The sequence below is a fragment of the Procambarus clarkii genome, chromosome 37, assembly GCF_040958095.1.
Source record: "Procambarus clarkii isolate CNS0578487 chromosome 37, FALCON_Pclarkii_2.0, whole genome shotgun sequence".
NCBI classification, from domain to species: domain Eukaryota; kingdom Metazoa; phylum Arthropoda; class Malacostraca; order Decapoda; family Cambaridae; genus Procambarus; species Procambarus clarkii.
The window spans coordinates 12,683,154-12,703,618 of record NC_091186.1 but is presented as its reverse complement, the minus strand read 5'-3'; the positions used below and the strand labels follow the sequence as shown (position 1 = coordinate 12,703,618).

General features: G+C 53.6%; 1 protein-coding gene across 1 annotated transcript; it reads left to right on the top strand.

Moving 5' to 3' along the window:
- Positions 1-5,246: 5,246 nt before the first annotated feature.
- Positions 5,247-6,359, top strand: LOC138371807 (uncharacterized). The gene has a single exon (XM_069336830.1). It carries the CDS (start codon positions 5,247-5,249, stop codon positions 6,357-6,359), a length of 1,113 nt encoding a protein of 370 aa, XP_069192931.1.
- Positions 6,360-20,465: the final 14,106 nt, after the last annotated feature.

Below are 20,465 nucleotides of genomic sequence, written 5' to 3'. Positions count from 1 at the left end.
AGCTTTCTGATAAAGGCAATTGTTTCGTGTGACAGCTTTTTGAAGAGCAAGATTCTCATTACCTTCCTTGGTGATGGGTGTGTGATACTTGAATGGTAATGGTGGGGGTACAGATTAAGAGGTTAATTCAACCGTTTATCATACAAAGTGTTAGTTGATATATTAGCGCAGACTAAGAATATCAAGGGCACAAAGTAATTACTCTGAACACTGCTGGAGATGTAGGGTCTCATGACTAACGTTGTGTTGTGTTGACTCGCATTATCTGCCCTAGTGTGGTGGAGCGTGGCGGGAGACACAAGCCCAGCCAACACACACACAGAGACCCCAGCTGCACACCCACTGGTCCTAAACACGTATCTTGTTGCTTAGCGATGAAAACATTGGCTTGGGGTGGGGAGGCACATTCGTGATTTTTGCTTTTATCGCCTTACAATGTTGTCTTAAAGAACGATCAGGATAATTTTCATAGAGCCAGTCCAAGGCTATTCTATCATATGCATCTTGGCGGAAGGGATGTATATACAGAAATGTCCGTCAGGCCAAGGAAGTGGTTGACATGTTAAGTATAGGTGGACAGCGCCCTTGACGCCAGTTTTCAGCGGGAAAATAATCGCAAGGAAACGAGAGATTGTGGGAAGCTTTAGTATGTGTCGCTAGGCTAGGTTCGCCACGGAGGGATCCGGGTTAAATTTGCGCTCATGACAGAGACGTTTAGGCATGGTGTCCTTTCGCCTGATGCGTCTGTTCACTTAGCAGTAATGAGGTACTCGGGAGTTAGGCAATAATTGTGGGTTGCAGCGTAGGGAATGTTGGTAGTTGGCGTAGGGGGTGAGGGGAAGGGGTGACCTCAGAGTGCCAAGTACCGGCTTCCTGTCCATACAGTGGTAATTCTACACACAATATACTACACACTGTCGTTTAGAGTCAATACGCTGAATGCTGGAAACCTTTAGTATGGCGGAATAAATTTTGGTGGTATCCTAGTCGACTGGACGGCTCTCGGAATTTCCTGAACACATTGTAAAAGCGTTTTGCCCATTATCGTAAACATTATGAAATATTTATATAAAACAACTATTGGGTTTCTGTTGAATTTTGCAGAGCATGTTAGGACTGGGAGTTGAGGCCTGAGTCAAGGTTATTTGGTTCAAGGGTAATTTATTTTGTATAAAATCCAAAGGCTTTTTAAAATCTAACCAACCGGGCTTGGCACAGCCTAGTGCATCCTGCCCCCACCCACAGGGGTCTGGGGCCCCCATTCCCCGTGGGTGATATTCACCAAGGGTTCACAATTGTATTCATTTTAAATTTAGCAGACTTCCTGTTCATCTGTTTGGATTGGTTGGTATGGCACCAGCCCCTCTTTTTGCAGGATCGGCGTTCGATCCTGGGTAGTTTTAAGTGATTGGGCACCGTTCCCTTCACTCTGTCCTCGTGTCCCCAGCTCCCTTGTCCTCGTGTCCCCAGCTCCCTTGTCCTCGTGTCCCCAGCTCCCTTGTCCTCGTGTCCCCAGCTCCCTTGTCCTCGTGTCCCCAGCTCCCTTGTCCTCGTGTCCCGGCTCCCTTGTCCTCGTGTCCCCAGCTCCCTTGTCCTCGTGTCCCCAGCTCCCTTGTCCTCGTGTCCCCAGCTCCCTTGTCCTCGTGTCCCCAGCTCCCTTGTCCTCGTGTCCCCAGCTCCCTTGTCCTCGTGTCCCGGCTCCCTTGTCCTCGTGTCCCGGCTCCCTTGTCCTCGTGTCCCGACTCCCTGGTCCTCGTGTCCCAGCTCCCTGGTCCTCGTGTCCCTTCCACGTGCTGTTAATTGTCAATTGTTTAGTGGTTGTTCCTGATAATTACAAAGCTGTTTTTCTGTTGATATGATGATAATTTTCTTGCACGATCTTAGTAAGTGCATTATTATAGGTCAACGTTTTAAGGTGATAGTTATTTAAGACACTAACAAAAGCATGGGAACACGGTGGCTCAGTGTGTTTGTTGTAATTGTATACTACATTGCCTTCTCAAGAGGACAGGAACAAAGTCATTTTTTGCCCAAATTATGTTGCTATGTGTAAAAATAAAAGATTCTCTTCAAGCACAATGTTAGTTCTGTTGTTGATTGGTGACAAACCTGTTTTAGTTATGTTCGCAGACCAGTTCTGTCAAAGCAGTTCGCTGCGGTGTTCCTATTGACCCTTATTCTGAAAAAATCGGGGAGCCAGAGGAGATATGATCGCGACCTGCAAGGTATAGAGTATCGTTGAGGTAGAGAAGGATATTGTAGGACATATATGGGCCGGGATGAGGTGGAGTTCAGAAGCGGAATAACCAGACGTGTCTGAGGGACATTAGAAGTGAATGAATATATGGATATGTATAATATGGTCACCTACACGTGTTGAATGAAAGACACAAGCTGGACCCATGAGCTGAAACTCAACTCCAGGCACCAGCGACAGGCGAGAACATGCACCTTTTGCAATAATGCAAGGAATTCCGGGGCAACATAGACGACAGGAGACTGAGGTGAGCCCACCTAGACATGCAAGTGGGTTGTGGCCGCTGCTCGACCAGCTCAGTACAGCTTACATGTTCCCCTCTGAAGGAACATCCTATAGCAGCATGTACGACACTCTCCTCCAACCCCCAATACCAAGGACAACTTCAAAGGTTTTTCATCCTGTCACTTGTACCCGGATGGCTGAATAGTCGGGAAAATTGTGCGTTGCTGCAGGTCTTTTTACTTTTTAAATGGGAGGAATGTACAAAGAAATCAAGTAATCAAATCAAGAGATCAAGGCGCAGCGAGGATGGTGAGATTCAAGGTCAATGGAGAGATCAATCAAGTGAGATAGTCAAACTGCAGTGAAAAACTGTGCCCCCCCCCAGGGCACAGTCCTTGCACCACTGCTCTGTACCCTAGGGTGCAGTCCTTGCACCACTGCTCTGTCCCCCAGGGCACAGTCCTTGCATCACTGCTCTGTACCCCAGGGCACAGTCCTTGCACCACTGCTCTGTACCCCAGGGCACAGTCCTTGCACCACTGCTCTGTACCCCAGGGCACAGTCCTTGCACCACTGCTCTGTACCCCAGGGCACAGTCCTTGCACCACTGCTCTGTACCCTAGGGTGCAGTCCTTGCACCACTGCTCTGTCCCCCAGGGCACAGTCCTTGCATCACTGCTCTGTACCCCAGGGCACAGTCCTTGCACCACTGCTCTGTACCCCAAGGCACAGTCCTTGCACCACTGCTCTGTACCCCAAGGCTCAGCCCTTGCACGGGTAAGGGTACTCGCTTCCCCTTTCAGAGCGCTTTTCTCTGAATTCGATCGATCTCTGAATTAGAGATCTCATATACGGCACGCATAGAACGATAAAACATCTAAATTATTTGGGACTGTCTCAAAGCTCTCAAAATGTAGTCTGGAAAGGAGACGAGAAAGGTATGAAATAATATAACATGGAAGATACAGGAGGGCCAGGTCCCAAATTTGCACAGGAGAATAACAACAGCCTGGAGCGAAAGGTATGGAAGGAAATGCAGAATAGAACCAGTGAAAAAGTGCCATAGGCACAATGAGAGAGCCCTGTCTGAACATCAGGGGTCCACATCTGCTCAACACCCTCCCAGAAAACATTACAAATATTGCCGGAAGTATTTAAGAGGCACTTGGATAAGTTTTTGCAAGAAGTGCCGGACCAACCAGGCTGTAGTAAATATGTGGGCCTGCGGACCGCTCCAAGCAACAACCAGTTGGACCAAGTTATCACAAGTCGAGCCTGGCCTCAGGCCCGGCTGGGGAAGTAGAACAACTCTGGAAACCTTCTCCAGGTATGCTCCAGGAGGATAAGTTAAGGTGGGTATTCAGGCGCCAGGGTGTGTGGAAAGCCTTGCGCGAGAGGACTGTGGCAAACATTGGACCACGACCAGGAATAATGTTACCAGGGGGCCACTCACCAAGGGTAACAGCGGGTATTGGGAGTGTTGGGGGCCACTCGTCAGGGATAACGTCAATGTTTACCTAGCAGAGACTGCGGGGAAGTTAGGTCTAGCTTTTTACGCTCCGCCTACTTGACTTTTGTACGTATATGGACCGAGGGAGCCACTCGCCAAGGATAACACCAGGTGCGCGTGTTGAACGTGGGGCCACTCATCAAGAATAACATCTTTGTTCTTCGGAATCGCTACTTCCGTTTCCTGGTTTAGCCTATTGACATTTATGGTTTATATCAACTAAATTTATTAAAATATATTAATTAAATAAATTAAAATAGTATCTTATTCCATTGTTTACTAAATGATATGCACGCTAACCGGTCACTTGGGTTAAACTATTAAGTATTATTAAGCTAACCTTGCCAGAAAGTTCTCACACATGTTACTACACATCTTCCAGGCAGCTTCCCAGACTCTTCTCCTCTCACCAGTCAGCCCGACAGTTGATGTGTCCATCATTCACACACTAAAAACCAAAGGTGGGAACATTAGTGAAATACCATGTTATACAAGAGTGCCTCCCATGCCCTTGCATCACCTATAGTTCAACAAATATCTAGTGTCACACCTTCCCTGATATCTTTAACAAATCACGAGTAACGCCAGTTCATAAAGGCGGCGATACGGGAAACAAACAATTAGACCAATATCATATCTACTTATCAAAAATATTTGAAAAAATTATTTACAAACAGCTCTACTCCTGCCTCGTGAAATTCAGCATACTAAGTCCCTGTCAGTTTGGCTTCCGCTCCCAAAAGAGTACCAACGATATAATTGTTAGTCTGCTTGATATCATATAATCAGCCCTTGACAAAAATGAGTTTCCGGTTGGACCCTTCATTGACCTGAGAAAGGCCTTTGATACTCTTAACCATAACTATCTCTTACTTAAACTCCACCATTATGGAATCCCAGGCCTTGCCCTGGACTACATCCGATCCTATCTTGGTGACAGACACCAGTACGTAGCCATCAATGATATAACCTCTCCCACTCTACCATTAACCGTAGGGGTACCACAGGGCAGCATCCTAGGCCCTTCCTGTTTCTTATATACATCAATGTTGACAACCAAGTCCCAATTTACTGCTGGGTGAAGAGTGCTAGACAATTGAGGATTGGAGACCCAGACCGTTCTCGCGAGCGTTCTCAACGTCAAGAAACTGTCGTACTGAAGTGCCAGCGGGAAGTGGTACGTTTGGTAACTGCCACACACGTGAAAACACGCAGTATTGTGTTACATGCTGTTGTAAACAAGCTGGCCGGCACATGTGCTACACTCACACCCGCCCCTGCTGCCACCCGCCCGCCCCGCTGCCACCCGCCCGCCCCGCTGCCACCCGCCCGCCCCGCTGCCACCCGCCCGCCCCGCTGCCACCCGCCCGCCCCGCTGCCACCCGCCCGCCCCGCTGCCACCCGCCCGCCCCGCTGCCACCCGCCCGCCCCGCTGCCACCCGCCCGCCCCGCTGCCACCCGCCCGCCCCGCTGCCACCCGCCCGCCCCGCTGCCACCCGCCCGCCCCGCTGCCACCCGCCCGCCCCGCTGCCACCCGCCCGCCCCGCTGCCACCCGCCCGCCCCGCTGCCACCCGCCCGCCCCGCTGCCACCCGCTCGCCCCGCTGCCACCCGCTCGCCCCGCTGCCACCCGCCCGCCCCGCTGCCACCCGCCCGCCCCGCTGCCACCCGCCCGCCCCGCTGCCACCCGCCCGCCCCGCTGCCACCCGCCCGCCCCGCTGCCACCCGCCCGCCCCGCTGCCACCCGCCCGCCCCGCTGCCACCCGCCCGCCCCGCTGCCACCCGCCCGCCCCGCTGCCACCCGCCCGCCCCGCTGCCACCCGCCCGCCCCGCTGCCACCCGCCCGCCCCGCTGCCACCCGCCCGCCCCGCTGCCACCCGCCCGCCCCGCTGCCACCCGCCCGCCCCGCTGCCACCCGCCCGCCCCGCTGCCACCCGCCCGCCCCGCTGCCACCCGCCCGCCCCGCTGCCACCCGCCCGCCCCGCTGCCACCCGCCCGCCCCGCTGCCACCCCGCCCCGCTGCCACCCGGCCCCGCTGCCACCCCGCCCTGCTGCCACCCGCCCGCCCTGCTGCCACCCGCCCGCCCCGCTGCCACCCGCCCGCCCCGCTGCCACCCGCCCGCCCCGCTGCCACCCGCCCGCCCCGCTGCCACCCGGCCCTGCTGCCACCCGCCCGCCCCGCTGCCACCCACCCGGCCCCGCTGCCACCCGCCCGCCCCGCTGCCACCCGCCCGCCCCGCTGCCACCCGCCCGCCCCGCTGCCACCCGCCCGCCCCGCTGCCACCCGCCCGCCCCGCTGCCACCCGCCCGCCCCGCTGCCACCCGCCCCGCTGCCACAAGGGGCGGCCCGCCCCCACCAGCAGTCTAGGGTTACCACCCCCACCCGGCGGCACGTGTCCTCGCCGCCCTCCCCCCCCCCCCCGGTACCCACAATCAGTACCATGAACATAAAAACTCGAGGCTGAACAAGCAGAAGCCATACCTGCTGGCGGCGTGGCACTTAAGCCTGAAAAACTAGGGTGGGGCGGTGTTCCTGCCTCTCCATTCCCCTTCCTCCATCTCTCCAAGCCCCTACCTCCCCCTTCCTCCATCTCTCCAAGCCCCTACCTCCCCCTTCCTCCATCTCTCCAAGCCCCTACCTCCCCCTTCCTCCATCTCTCCAAGCCCCTACCTCCCCCTTCCTCCATCTCTCCAAGCCCCTACCTCCCCCTTCCTCCATCTCTCCAAGCCCCTACCTCCCCCTTCCTCCATCTCTCCAAGCCCCTACCTCCCCCTTCCTCCATCTCTCCAAGCCCCTACCTCCCTCTTCCTTTATCTCTCCAAGCCCCTACCTCCCTCTTCCTTTATCTCTCCAAGCCCCTACCTCCCTCTTCCTCTATCTCTCCAAGCCCCTACCTCCCCCCATCCCTTCACAAGCTGCTTTCTCCCATCCCTCGCCCGACAGCCTATCCATCCTACCATACACCAGCTTATCCTCCTCAGTCTAATCCATTCATGTTCTCATACGAACCAATCCCTCTTACCCCTCCCTACCAGCCTTTCCATCCATCCTTACCTACCCAGCCTAATCCACACATATCCCACTGCCACCTGTGTATCCTCCACTACCCATCCCCCCCCCCCTCATCAGTATTCACAATATATTCGTGTGAGAGTTGTATGATCTCAGTATGGCTGACCAACCCGCCTCACTACGCTCTTGGCTGCGAGTTTTTACCATAAAACCATCTTATCATTTCTTCCACTGGGCCAGGAGCCCTGGTCGTCAGTGCATTTGACAACCTACCAAATCTTATCAAACTAAACCAGTAGGGCATAGCATCCTAGCGCAAGCCGGTGGACCGTAGCGCAAGCCGGTGGACCGTAGCGCAAGCCGGTGGACCGTAGCGCAAGCCGGTGGACCGTAGCGCAAGCCGGTGGACCGCAGGGCAAGATAAATCCATCCTATCCTAACTCAAACTGGAATCTAATTAAAACAAAAATCTAATTCAACAAAAACGGAGTTTAACCTAATACAACCTAACACGTCCTAATCTAACACCATATATACGGTGTTGACGCTCGGAAAGCTTGGTAGAACAGTCTGGTGTACGATGTGTTAGTGTTATAAGGACCAGGGGGGGGGGGTCGTAACACACACTCGTCCCCCCCCCCCCACTGGGATAAGTGTCCCACCCCCTTCACTGGGATAAGTGTTCCCCCCTCTCCACTGGGATAAGTGTCCCCCCCCACTGGGATAAGTGTCCCCCCCTTCACTGGGATAAGTGTCCCCCCTTCACTGGGATAAGTGTCCCCCCCCCCCCCCCAAGGGCCGCACACCCAGGGCTCCCAACCACTTTTGCTGGACGGTAGAGCGACGGTCTCGCTTCATGCAGGTCGGCGTTCATTCCCCGACCGTCCACAAGTGGTTGGGCACCATTCCTTCCCCCCGTCCCATCCCAAATCCTTATCTTGATCCCTTCCAAGTGCTATATATAATAATAATAATTTATTTAGGAAAAGTACATACATAGATGCAGAGTTACAAACATTCTGATTGATTTAAAGATGGAGGTAGTACATACAATACCTAAAGCCACTAGTACGCATAGCGTTGACAAGGTGAGTTGGGGGAACAAACATTTAGACTAAAACTTAATAGTAATTGAGCTTTAAGTATCAATTACGTTGAAAGAAAACAAATAAAAGATAAAAAAGGGGGGAACATGGTAGAAAATAGCCAATATACAAGTGGGTCAACAAACAGCATTGTTTAAAAAAATTAGTAAGACAAGGGTTGACATTTAGGGGTAAGGTAGGTTGATACCTGGTTGATGGGGTTCTGGGAGTTCGTCTACTCCCCAAGCCCGGCCCGAGGCCAGGCTCGACTTGTGAGAGTTTGGTCCACCAGGCTGTTGCTTGGAGCGGCCCGCAGGCCCACATACCCACCACAGCCCGGTTGGTCCGGCACTCCTTGGAGGAATAAATCTAGTAAATAAATCTAGGTTACATGGAGTTAATTAGGTAGTGCTTAGTTTTCATCTTAAACTGGTTGAGAGAGGTACAGTCTTTGACATGGTTGGGAAGGTCATTCCACATTCTGGGTCCCTTGATTTGTAGAGCATTTCTAGTTTGGTTAAGTCGTACTCTTGGGATATCAAATAGTATTTGTTTCTGGTGTGGTGCTCATGGGTTCTGTTACAACCTTCTAAGAAGCTTTTAAGGTCAGGATTGGCATTACAGTTCAGAATTTTAAATATATAGAATACACATGCGAGGATGTGCAGTGACTTGTGTGTGTGTGTATATATATATATATATATATATATATATATATATATATATATATATATATATATATATATATATATATATATATATATATGTATGAGTGTGTAAATGTATATATAACATTAATAATTTTGTAACTAGTGTCAAAAATTATTTGCTTACCTTAACAGTGACTTAATATCCTAACATATTCAGAGATTTGAGAAAGGGTACAGAGTGCTGTCTGGGGCCAGAGTTAGAATAGTTAGAATATGGTCGTAATCGCTTGGCACGTTCCCTGATTTCCCTCCCTCGACCAGGGCAGCGCCCCCTGGGCCACCCCCCCCCCCCAAGGGCCCCCCCCCCAAGGGCCCCCCCCCCCAAGGGCCACCCCCCCCCAAAGGGTTCCCCCCCAAGGGCCACCCCCCAAGGGCCGCCTCCGTCTTGGGCCACCCCCCAAGGGCCACCCCACAAGGGCCACCCCCCCCCCCCACACACAGATCAGACAGTCCTTGAAGGCTCGACCCTCGCCGGTGGTGGTAGTGGATCACCAGGCTCCTCTCTCTGGGGTGGTCGGGTTGTTATTTATACCGCTCTAGGCCTTAATGGCTGGGGTTGTGTGGTGTGGATTTTACGTTAATACTTGTACACGTTAATACCTGGATTAATAGTGGTTACCTTGAGGTTACCTTGAGGTACCTGGTTGATACCTGGTTGTTGGGGTTCTGGGAGTTCTTCTACTCCCCAAGCCCGTGTTTTGGGGGGCTTAGTCCCCGCGGCCCGGTCGTCGACCAGGCCTCCTTGAGTGGTAGTAATATCCAGCCCATCATATGTGCTATATTAGGTCTCAGATAGTGTCTATCGGGCCTAGGAAGGTTAGGTTAAGGTTTCTTTGCAGCATCAATTCAATAACCTTTCCCGGTTTCTCCAAAATGCAATAGTACTGATTTCTACTTTATAATTGCCCATTACGTCAATATGTGCACGTTGATGTCCCCCCCCCCCCCACGTTCCCTGGGGGGTCTACAGGAAGGTATATCACTTTCAGTGGTCAGGAAACTCGTCCACAGGAAGGTATATCACTTTCAGTGGCCAGGAAACTCGTCCGCAGGAAGGAATATCACTTTCAGTGGCCAGGAAACTCGTCCGCAGGAAGGTACATCACTTTCAGTGGCCAGGAAACTCGTCCGCAGGAAGGTACATCACTTTCAGTGGCCAGGAAACTCGTCCACAGGAAGGTATATCACTTTCAGTGGTTAGGAAACTCGTCCGCAGGAAGGAATATCACTTTCAGTGGCCAGGAAGCTCGTCCGCAGGAAGAAACATCACTTTCAGTGGTCAGGAAACTCGTCCACAGGAAGGTATATCACTTTCAGTGGTTAGGAAACTCGTCCGCAGGAAGGAATATCACTTTCAGTGGCCAGGAAACTCGTCCGCAGGAAGGAATATCACTTTCAGTGGCCAGGAAACTCGTCCGCAGGAAGGTATATCACTTTCAGTGGTTAGGAAACTCGTCCGCAGGAAGGAATATCACTTTCAGTGGCCAGGAAACTCGTCCGCATGAAGGAATATCACTTTCAGTGGCCAGGAAACTCGTCCGCAGGAAGGTATATCACTTTCAGTGGTTAGGAAACTCGTCCACAGGAAGGAACATCACTTTCAGTGGCCAGGAAACTCGTCCGCAGGAAGGAATATCACTTTCAGTGGTCAGGAAACTCGTCCACAGGAAGGTATATCACTTTCAGTGGTTAGGAAACTCGTCCGCAGGAAGGTATATCACTTTCAGTGGTCAGGAAACTCGTCCGCAGGAAGGTACATCACTTTCAGTGGCCAGGAAGCTCGTCCGCAGGAAGGTACATCACTTTCAGTGGTCAGGAAACTCGTCCACAGGAAGGTACATCACTTTCAGTGGTCAGGAAACTCGTCCACAGGAAGGTACATCACTTTCAGTGGTCAGGAAACTCGTCCGCAGGAAGGTACATCACTTTCAGTGGTCAGGAAACTCGTCCGCAGGAAGGTATATCACTTTCAGTGGTTAGGAAACTCGTCCGCAGGAAGGAATATCACTTTCAGTGGTTAGGAAACTCGTCCGCAGGAAGGAATATCACTTTCATTTTCCTGAAAACACTTTAATGAGGCGTTTATCTCAAGAGAAACTTGCGAGGAAGAATCGCTTCGCCAAAGCCTCGTTAAGAGTCAAAAGCCAAGTTAGTGACCTGGAGAAGGTTGTAAACCTGGACACATGGTATAGCTCCTGACCAAACCACGCCACACAATGTGAAGAAACAACGACGTTTCGGTCCATCCCGTTCATCCCATCCCTAATGGTTTTTGTCCTAACGAAACCATTATCAATGTTTTTGGCCTTTGGGTAAAGTATACGTCAACATGCGTATGGTGTTAGGAGGCCGGGTGGCGTCTGGTTTCCAGTTCAAGTATGTTTGAGATAAGAAAGAAATACATCTCAAAGGGATAGAGTAGCTTAGGCTATTTCTACCCCCGCCCCCTGGTTTCCAGTGCTTCCACACGCCACGCCCACCTCTAGTGCTGCCTCCACACTGGTTCTGCTTAGCCAGTGGTGCATTGTGTATTCCTCCACCCCGTGTTGTAGTGTATATTCCTCCTTCCCAGTGGTGTATTGTGGGTGGGGGGTATACAATGCACCGCTGGGTGGAGGAATACAATGCAGTGTATTCACCTAGTTGTGTTTGCGGAGGTTGAGCTTTGCTCTTTCGGCAATCAACTGTTTACTAACTACTATTTTTTCCACACCACACCACACCACACCACACCACACCACACCACACCACACCACACCACACCACACACACACACACACACACACACACACACACACACACACACACAACAATTGAAACTGGAAAAGGTTCAGAGGTTTGCAACGAGACTCGTCCCAGAGCTACGAGGGATGGGGTATGAAGAGCGCCTGAGGGAACTGTGCCTTACGACACTAGAAAGAAGAAGGGAGAGGGGGGACATGATAGGAACGTATAAGATACTCAGAGGAATTGACAGAGTGGACATAGACGAAATGTTCACACGGAATAGTAACAGAACGAGAGGACATGGATGGAAGCTTGAAACTCAGATGAGTCACAGAGATGTAAGGAAGTTTTCTTTTAGCGTGAGAGTAGTGGGGAAATGGAATGCACTTCAGGAACAGGTTGTGGAAGCAAATACTATTCATAATTTTAAAACCAGGTATGATAGGGAAATGGGACAGGAGTCATTGCTGTAAACAACCGATGCTCGAAAGGCGGGATCCAAGAGTCAATGCTCGATCCTGCAAGCACATATAGGTGAGTACATATAGGTGAGTACACACACACACACACACACACACACACACACACACACACACCCCACCCCACCCCAGGAAGCAGCCCGTGACAGCTGACTAACTCCCAGGTACCTATTTACTGCTAGGTAACAGGGGCATTTAGGGTGAAAGAAACTTTGCCCATTTGTTTCTGCCTCGTGCGGGAATCGAACCCGCGCCACAGAATTAAGAGTCCTGCGCGCTATCCACCAGGCTACGAGGCCCCTCAGTGTATGTTCCCCTCAGTGATACAATACAGCCCTCCCCCCTGTTGTGTTAGTACTCACAGTAACGATGAGGACCACAGTAAATATACCGACGTACAATGCAATTAGAAAGTAGAAATCTGAACTATTGAGTTGGACCAACCGGGAAACTATTTTTTTACTTGTGTTGCTTTGACAGACTAAACTAACCTAACCTTCCTAGGCCTGACACACCATATCTGAGGTCTAATATAGTAAACATGTGTGCTGTACTACGCCTTGGAATATTTAAATTTGCTTTTTTAGCTTCTTTATTTTAAAAATTCCTTACTAGTAAGTATACTACTATCTACAAGCTAAGTACGTACGAATTCGTGACTATTGAAGACAGTCACTATAGGTACTATCTAAACAGGAGGATGGGTTGTACAATATGTATTCCCCCGAGTGGTGTATTGTACATCCTTCCCCCCTCCAAGTGATGCATTGTACTGGGTGTGGTGTACTGGGCAGTGTGAACACCACGGTGGTTCAGGCGCTCGCTTGACCACCACTGCACCTTTTTGACCCCTGCAGGTACCCACGCACGTACCCTCTCACCGGTGAACCCTAGGATGGACGGACCCAAGGTCACCCACTCCACGACCCCCGCACCACCCCACCAAAGGGAAGGGAACTATCAAATGAGAGCGCCAAGCCACTACGACTATATAGCACTACGAAGTGGTCAGGATAAGGATTTGGGAAGGGACGCCGAAGAGGAACGAGTTGCATAAATATATTGTAATTAAAATATGACAAATGGATGCCGTAGACTGGCAATGGTGAAGAGTTCACGCTCCTGATGCTGGCCAGTGGAGACTACTGAACCCGTGGCCCCAGATGACTAACCTTCCTGTGTGGTGGAGACGGCACCACTGCTGCCTTATTCACTCTTGTGTTGATGATGATATCCTCATAATGCACCTCAGAGTCTGCCGGTGTAGACTACTGATCACATGCCTCTCTGACTAACCATCCTGTGTGATGGGGATTTTAGTGTCGCGTAGCTTTTTGACACACTGTACTCCCCTTCGTATAGTCTAAGGCAGCTGCACAAATACACATGTACTTAATGTGTTTAATAAATACAAATACAAATAAAAATCTGAAAAAATCACATGTTGTGAGCTCTTGCGAGCAAGAACTGGGTCATTTACCTGAATTTACCTGAGGGCCACTAACACCAGGGTCCTTGATGAGGAAATGAAGCCGGCGGCTTGTCGAAGGCACCCCCCCCCCCCCATTTGCCTTGATGATCCTTTCCGGTTGGGTTTTAACATTTTAAGTTTTGTCATTTAGGTTTTCGGCGGGTAGGCGGTTCTATGGGTGATGATACTCTGCACTATATTATTGACCGGGGAGCTACTAGAGCCTTCACACCTGCCAGTGTCGGATATCTGGAGCTTGGCGATCACTGTATATAGTCTCGTGTTCTTGGGGACATCCAAACACGGTGTGCCGGTGTGGGGGCTACTGACTGATAAAGTACCTACGGGCTCACCATAGCCCGTGCTACTTGGAACCGTTTGTTCCAAGTAGCGAATCTTTAACAACAACAACAACAACAACATACTGACTGATAGGTGCTGGTGTATGACTGAGCTTCCTGCGCGGAGGGTTAGTACCACACTGCTGCCAGCCCTTGACACACACAGTGGAGCCTTCATACAGTCTAGGGCAGCTGTGTACATGGCCAGGTGCCCTAGCTAGTGTGTTAAGGAACATAATAGGGTGTAGGGGGGGTGGGAGGACAGACTAATCCATCGTGGCAGGTTGTACCCGGAGGTGTTGACCGGCCACCTCACCGGGGTGCTAGGAGGAGGGCGTGGGCCAGCGCCACGCCCTCCTCCCACCAAGGGGGAGGGCGTGGACCCGCGCCACGCCCTCCTGCCACCAAGGGGGAGGGCGTGGGTCCGCGCCACGCCCTCCTCCCACCAAGGGGGAGGGCGTGGACCCGCGCCACGCCCTCCTCCCACCAAGGGGGAGGGCGTGGACCCGCGCCACGCCCTCCTCCCACCAAGGGGGAGGGCGTGGGCCCGCGCCACGCCCTCCTCCCACCAAGGGGGAGGGCGTGGCTTCCTACTGAACTATGGGTTCAGTGAGGACAGGAAAGTGAGCTTATACCTCTTGATGCCTCACTGGCCTTCTTGCACCTGTTGCCTTGTACCTTAATACATTCAAAATGTTTGTCTAATCTGGCCTTTGTTATGACTGGAGGTGGCTTCCATTACTTCTTTTTGTGACCACTTTAGTGACCTCCCGTACAAGGTGTGGGACCACGGTTATGATAGCAATCATGGGGACACGGTTGCCGGAACAACGGTGGACATTTTCAAGAGGAAACTAGATTTATTTCTACCAGGAGTGCCGGACCAACCGGGCTGTGGTGGGTATGTGGGCCGCTCCAAGCAACAGCCTGGTGGACCAAACTCTCACAAGTCAAGCCTGGCCTCGGGCCGGGCTTGGAGTAGAACAACTCCCAGAACCCCATCAACCAGGGGTATCATGGGGTATTTCCTTACATATCTTGGACTGGTTTGTGTTCCCATCTTCCATGTGTCCTCTCCTCCCACCTTCTCTCACCTCCCGTGTTTTGCTATCATAACCCACTTTGTTTCTTCTCTCCAGGGTTGTCAGGAGACTCCGGTAGTTGCCTTTTCTTAATGAGACCTTCTGAGACTTTCTCATATCTGCTTTCCCCTTCCTAGCTTTCATTACATGACAAGTGCTGGGGTTGGATTCTAGCAGCCACCAGGATGGCCAGGCCTGGAGGGTCACTGTGACCTTCACAAGTCCTGGGGCTCCCCCATGACTTTATCAGCCTCGCGTCGCCTGCAAACATTGTCCCCTTCCTCCTTGTTCTTTTACCCTTGGCTCTCCTCTCCCCCTTCCGTGTTCTTTATTGATGGGTCAACACCCCCCCCCGGACCACGGCTGGTCCCCCCCCGGACCACGGCTGGTCCCCCCCCGGACCACGGCTGGTCCCCCCCCGGACCACGGCTGCCCCCCCCCCCCCCCGGACCACGGCTGGTCCCCCCCGGACACGGCTGCCCCCCCCCCCCCCCCGGACCACGCCTGGTCCCTGAACTGACAACACTACTTGGCTTTCCATCAGCGCCATAGTTGTTCCATCAGCTGTAACATGGATGAAAAGATACCATCAACTACATTATGAAAGATCGTTGATTATATATATATACCTTGTGCGCTTTCTCAGGTTAAGCGTAGATGAAGCAGGCTAGCAACTGGATAGGTGATGACTTAGCTATCCAGTCTCGTTAGCAAGTGGATAGTGTAGGCGTTAGTAGGCTTGGCAATCTATTCAACCCTGCTCCTCACCCCACTTATTGTCAAATGAACAAATCCACAAGGGCCGTGACGAGGATTCGAACCTGCGTCCAGGAGCATCCCAGACGCTGCCTTATTGTCTCTTATTGTCAGTAAAGATGGAGAGTTGCGGTTGAAGGGAGGCAAACATTTTTTTTTTTAATGTGGAACACGTATAGTCGTATTAGCAAGTGACTGTCCCCTTGCTGACTGTGTGTGTCACGCAGCTTTTCCTCGTAACTCATGCCTCTTAGTTCCGGGACTAGTCTAGTGGCATACCTCTGAACTTTTTCCAGCTTCGTCTTGTGCTTGACAAGGTACGGGCTCCATGCTGGGGCCGCATACTCCAGGATTGGTCTTACATATGTGGTGTACAAGATTCTGAATGATTCCTTACACAGGTTCCTGAAGGCTGTTCTGATGTTAGCCAGCCTCGCATATGCCGCAGATGTTATTCTTTTTATGTGGGCTTCAGGAGACAGGTTTGGTGTGATATCAACTCCTAGATCTTTCTCTCTGTCCGTTTCATGAAAGACTTCATCTCCCATTCTGTATCGTGTATCTGACCTGTTTCCACCGCCTAGTTTCATTACCTTACATTTACTCGGGTTGAACCTTATAGTAGCCATTTGTTGGACCATTCATTGTCTGTCTAGGTCATCTTGTAGCCTCATACTATCTTCCTCCGTCTTAATCCTCCTCATAATTTTTGCATCATCAGCAAACAATGAGAGGAATGATGCTATACCATCTGGAAGATCATTTACATATATAAGAAACAGTATGGGTCTTTGGACCCATAGTGTGAGAGAGAATGAGTGTGTGTGCGAGCTTAGCAGTTAAGCTTGCTTTCGTTCGTCGAGAGAGCTGCCAGTGTTTGTAAGGTCTCTCTCTCTCTTTTTTTTTTCTCTTGTTCCTACGGGGTCACCATAGCCCGTGCTACTTGGAACTTTGTTCCAGGTAGCGAATCTTTAACAACATTTCTCTTGTTTCAACAGCCATGGGTGTTTATATATGAATACTGTTTAGCATTCTGGTATATGCACTCAGATGCTTGTGTGTGTGTGTGTGTGTGTGTGTGTGTGTGTGTGTGTGTTGTGATGCACTGTTCAAATATTGGGGTGGGGAGGGTGGGGGGGTTGTGATCAGTATGCCATCTAGAAATGATGAATTGTGAGAGCCTGAAGATGGAGACTCTTGGACCACCAGCTGTTGGGGGTGAGGCCCCGCATCTTGGAGTAATGTTTCCAGTATTGGATCTGCTAATATGTCGACGGTGTTCCAGCCTGGTGGCTTGGTGTTGTGGTCTGGTGTTGAGTGTTGCACTATGGTCTCCTGTAAGGTACTGGGAGGCATTACAGACGCAGCCGGACTACAGCCTGGTATAAGGGGTCCAGGTTGTTCAGGCGGGTTCGTTCTCGAATTATAAACGGGAATAACGTGTTCGAAGCCCGAGCGGGACAGAAATGGCTGTGCGCGTCTCCTATCACCTGATGCACCTATTCACCTAGTAGTATAAAAGTACCCAGGTGGGGATACATCCCAGGGATGGTAAATAATCCTTCCCCTGGGGGGGGGGGGGGAGACCTCGATACAAGCGTAACATATGCTCTGTATATGAACTGGCTGCCTGTCCCCCCATACAATCATAAGTGTAGGTGTATGGGTGGTTGATGAGGCAACGAAATCATTACGGCTTGCCTAAGGTTGTTCTTGCTCTGTTTATTGTCAATTAAATGAGTTTTGATTCTCTCCCTCTCCCGGCATCCCCTCCCCTCTCCTCCCTCCCTGAGTCGTCCTTTCCCCCCCCCCTCCCACCTGGGAAGGGAAGCCCCACTCTGAAACATTACGTCCCGCACTTGACCCACGTGACCGGGGAGAAGCCCCCCTCCAAGCCTCGTGACCGGGGAGAAGCCCCCCTCCAAGCCTCGTGACCGGGGAGAAGCCCCCCTCCAAGCCTCGTGACCGGGGAGAAGCCCCCCTCCAAGCCTCGTGACCGGGGAGAAGCCCCCCCTCCAAGCCTCGTGACCGGGGAGAAGCCCCCCCTCCAAGCCTCGTGACCGGGGAGAAGCCCCCCTCCAAGCCTCGTGACCGGGGAGAAGCCCCCCTCCAAGCCTCGTGACCGGGGAGAAGCCCCCCTCCAAGCCTCGTGACCGGGGAGAAGCCCCCCTCCAAGCCTCGTGACCGGGGAGAAGCCCCCCTCCAAGCCTCGTGACCGGGGAGAAGCCCCCCTCCAAGCCTCGTGACCGGGGAGAAGCCCCCCTCCAAGCCTCGTGACCGGGGAGAAGCCCCCCTCCAAGCCTCGTGACCGGGGAGAAGCCCCCCTCCAAGCCTCGTGACCGGGGAGAAGCCCCCCTCCAAGCCTCGTGACCGGGGAGAAGCCCCTCTCCAAGCCTCGTGACCGGGGAGAAGCCCCCCTCCAAGCCTCGTGACCGGGGAGAAGCCCCCCTCCAAGCCTCGTGACCGGGGAGAAGCCCCCCTCCAAGCCTCGTGACCGGGGAGAAGCCCCCCTCCAAGCCTCGTGACCGGGGAGAAGCCCCCCTCCAAGCCTCGTGACCGGGGAGAAGCCCCCCTCCAAGCCTCGTGACCGGGGAGAAGCCCCCCTCCAAGCCTCGTGACCGGGGAGAAGCCCCCCTCCAAGCCTCGTGACCGGGGAGAAGCCCCCCTCCAAGCCTCGTGACCGGGGAGAAGCCCCCCTCCAAGCCTCGTGACCGGGGAGAAGCCCCCCTCCAAGCCTCGTGACCGGGGAGAAGCCCCCCTCCAAGCCTCGTGACCGGGGAGAAGCCCCCCTCCAAGCCTCGTGACCGGGGAGAAGCCCCCCTCCAAGCCTCGTGACCGGGGAGAAGCCCCCCTCCAAGCCTCGTGACCGGGGAGAAGCCCCCCTCCAAGCCTCGTGACCGGGGAGAAGCCCCCTCCAAGCCTCGTGACCGGGGAGAAGCCCCCCTCCAAGCCTCGTGACCGGGGAGAAGCCCCCCTCCAAGCCTCGTGACCGGGGAGAAGCCCCCCTCCAAGCCTCGTGACCGGGGAGAAGCCCCCCTCCAAGCCTCGTGACCGGGGAGAAGCCCCCCTCCAAGCCTCGTGACCGGGGAGAAGCCCCCCTCCAAGCCTCGTGACCGGGGAGAAGCCCCCCTCCAAGCCTCGTGACCGGGGAGAAGCCCCCCTCCAAGCCTCGTGACCGGGGAGAAGCCCCCCCCCTCCAAGCCTCGTGACCGGGGAGAAGCCCCCCCCCTCCAAGCCTCGTGACCGGGGAGAAGCCCCCCCCTCCAAGCCTCGTGACCGGGGAGAAGCCCCCCCCTCCAAGCCTCGTGACCGGGGAGAAGCCCCCCCCTCCAAGCCTCGTGACCGGGGAGAAGCCCCCCCCTCCAAGCCTCGTGACCGGGGAGAAGCCCCCCCTCCAAGCCTCGTGACCGGGGAGAAGCCCCCCCCTCCAAGCCTCGTGACCGGGGAGAAGCCCCCCCCTCCAAGCCTCGTGACCGGGGAGAAGCCCCCCCCCCTCCAAGCCTCGTGACCGGGGAGAAGCCCCCCCCTCCAAGCCTCGTGACCGGGGAGAAGCCCCCCCCCTCCAAGCCTCGTGACCGGGGAGAAGCCCCCCCCCCTCCAAGCCTCGTGACCGGGGAGAATCCCCCCCTCCAAGCCTCGTGACCGGGGAGAAGCCCCCCCCTCCAAGCCTCGTGACCGGGGAGAAGCCCCCCCTCCAAACCTCGTGACCGGGGAGAAGCCCCCCCTCCAAACCTCGTGACCGGGGAGAAGCCCCCCCTCCAAACCTCGTGACCGGGGAGAAGCCCCCCCTCCAAGCCTCGTGACCGGGGAGAAGCCCCCCCTCCAAGCCTCGTGACCGGGGAGAAGCCCCCCCTCCAAGCCTCGTGACCGGGGAGAAGCCCCCCCTCCAAGCCTCGTGACCGGGGAGAAGCCCCCCCTCCAAGCCTCGTGACCGGGGAGAAGCCCCCCCTCCAAGCCTCGTGACCGGGGAGAAGCCCCCCCTCCAAGCCTCGTGACCGGGGAGAAGCCCCCCCTCCAAGCCTCGTGACCGGGGAGAAGCCCCCCCTCCAAGCCACGTGACCGGGGAGAAGCCCCCCCTCCAAGCCACGTGACCGGGGAGAAGCCCCCCTCCAAGCCACGTGACCGGGGAGAAGCCCCCCTCCAAGCCACGTGACCGGGGAGAAGCCCCCCTCCAAGCCACGTGACCGGGGAGAAGCCCCCCTCCAAGCCACGTGACCGGCGAGAAGCCCCCCTCCAAGCCACGTGACCGGGGAGAAGCCCCCCTCCAAGCCACGTGACCGGGGGGGGGGTATAGTTCACTTCAGTAGTAGTAGTTCACGAAGTAGTTGACTTCATCTTCAAGTTAAAGTAAGTTTAATAAGACGATAACAACCATCTCAGAAGGATAGAGTAGCTCAGGCTATTTCTATCCTCCAACTCTCTCGGAGTTTTTTTTCGGAGTAAATCGTAAAAATTATGTAAACTCTACGGAAAACACATCCGTAATTTCATTTAAAACAATGAAAATTGCAAAAGGGGTTCGTGGGTGGGGTTAAAAGGTTGGTATTTGTTAGAGCTTAGGCCTATATACCCTAACGAACCTATGAGCTTCCTGTTCACCAGAGCATTTGCCACTCTAATTTAGGAAGGCTAGCCTTAAGCGTTTGGACTGACGGACGGACACACGCACATACGCACGCACAGACATACGCACACAGGGCGTCACGGCTGAGTGAATAGCGCTATGGGGTCGTATTTTTAGGGCTGGGGTTCAATCCCCGGAAAAGGCAAAAACAAAGCGGCTGAATTAATTTCACCCTGATACTCTATT

What these genes read in the sequence shown, in the direction of transcription:
- LOC138371807 (XM_069336830.1), top strand. Translation starts at nt 5,247, where the DNA reads ATGTGCTACACTCACACCCGCCCCTGCTGCCACCCGCCCGCCCCGCTG.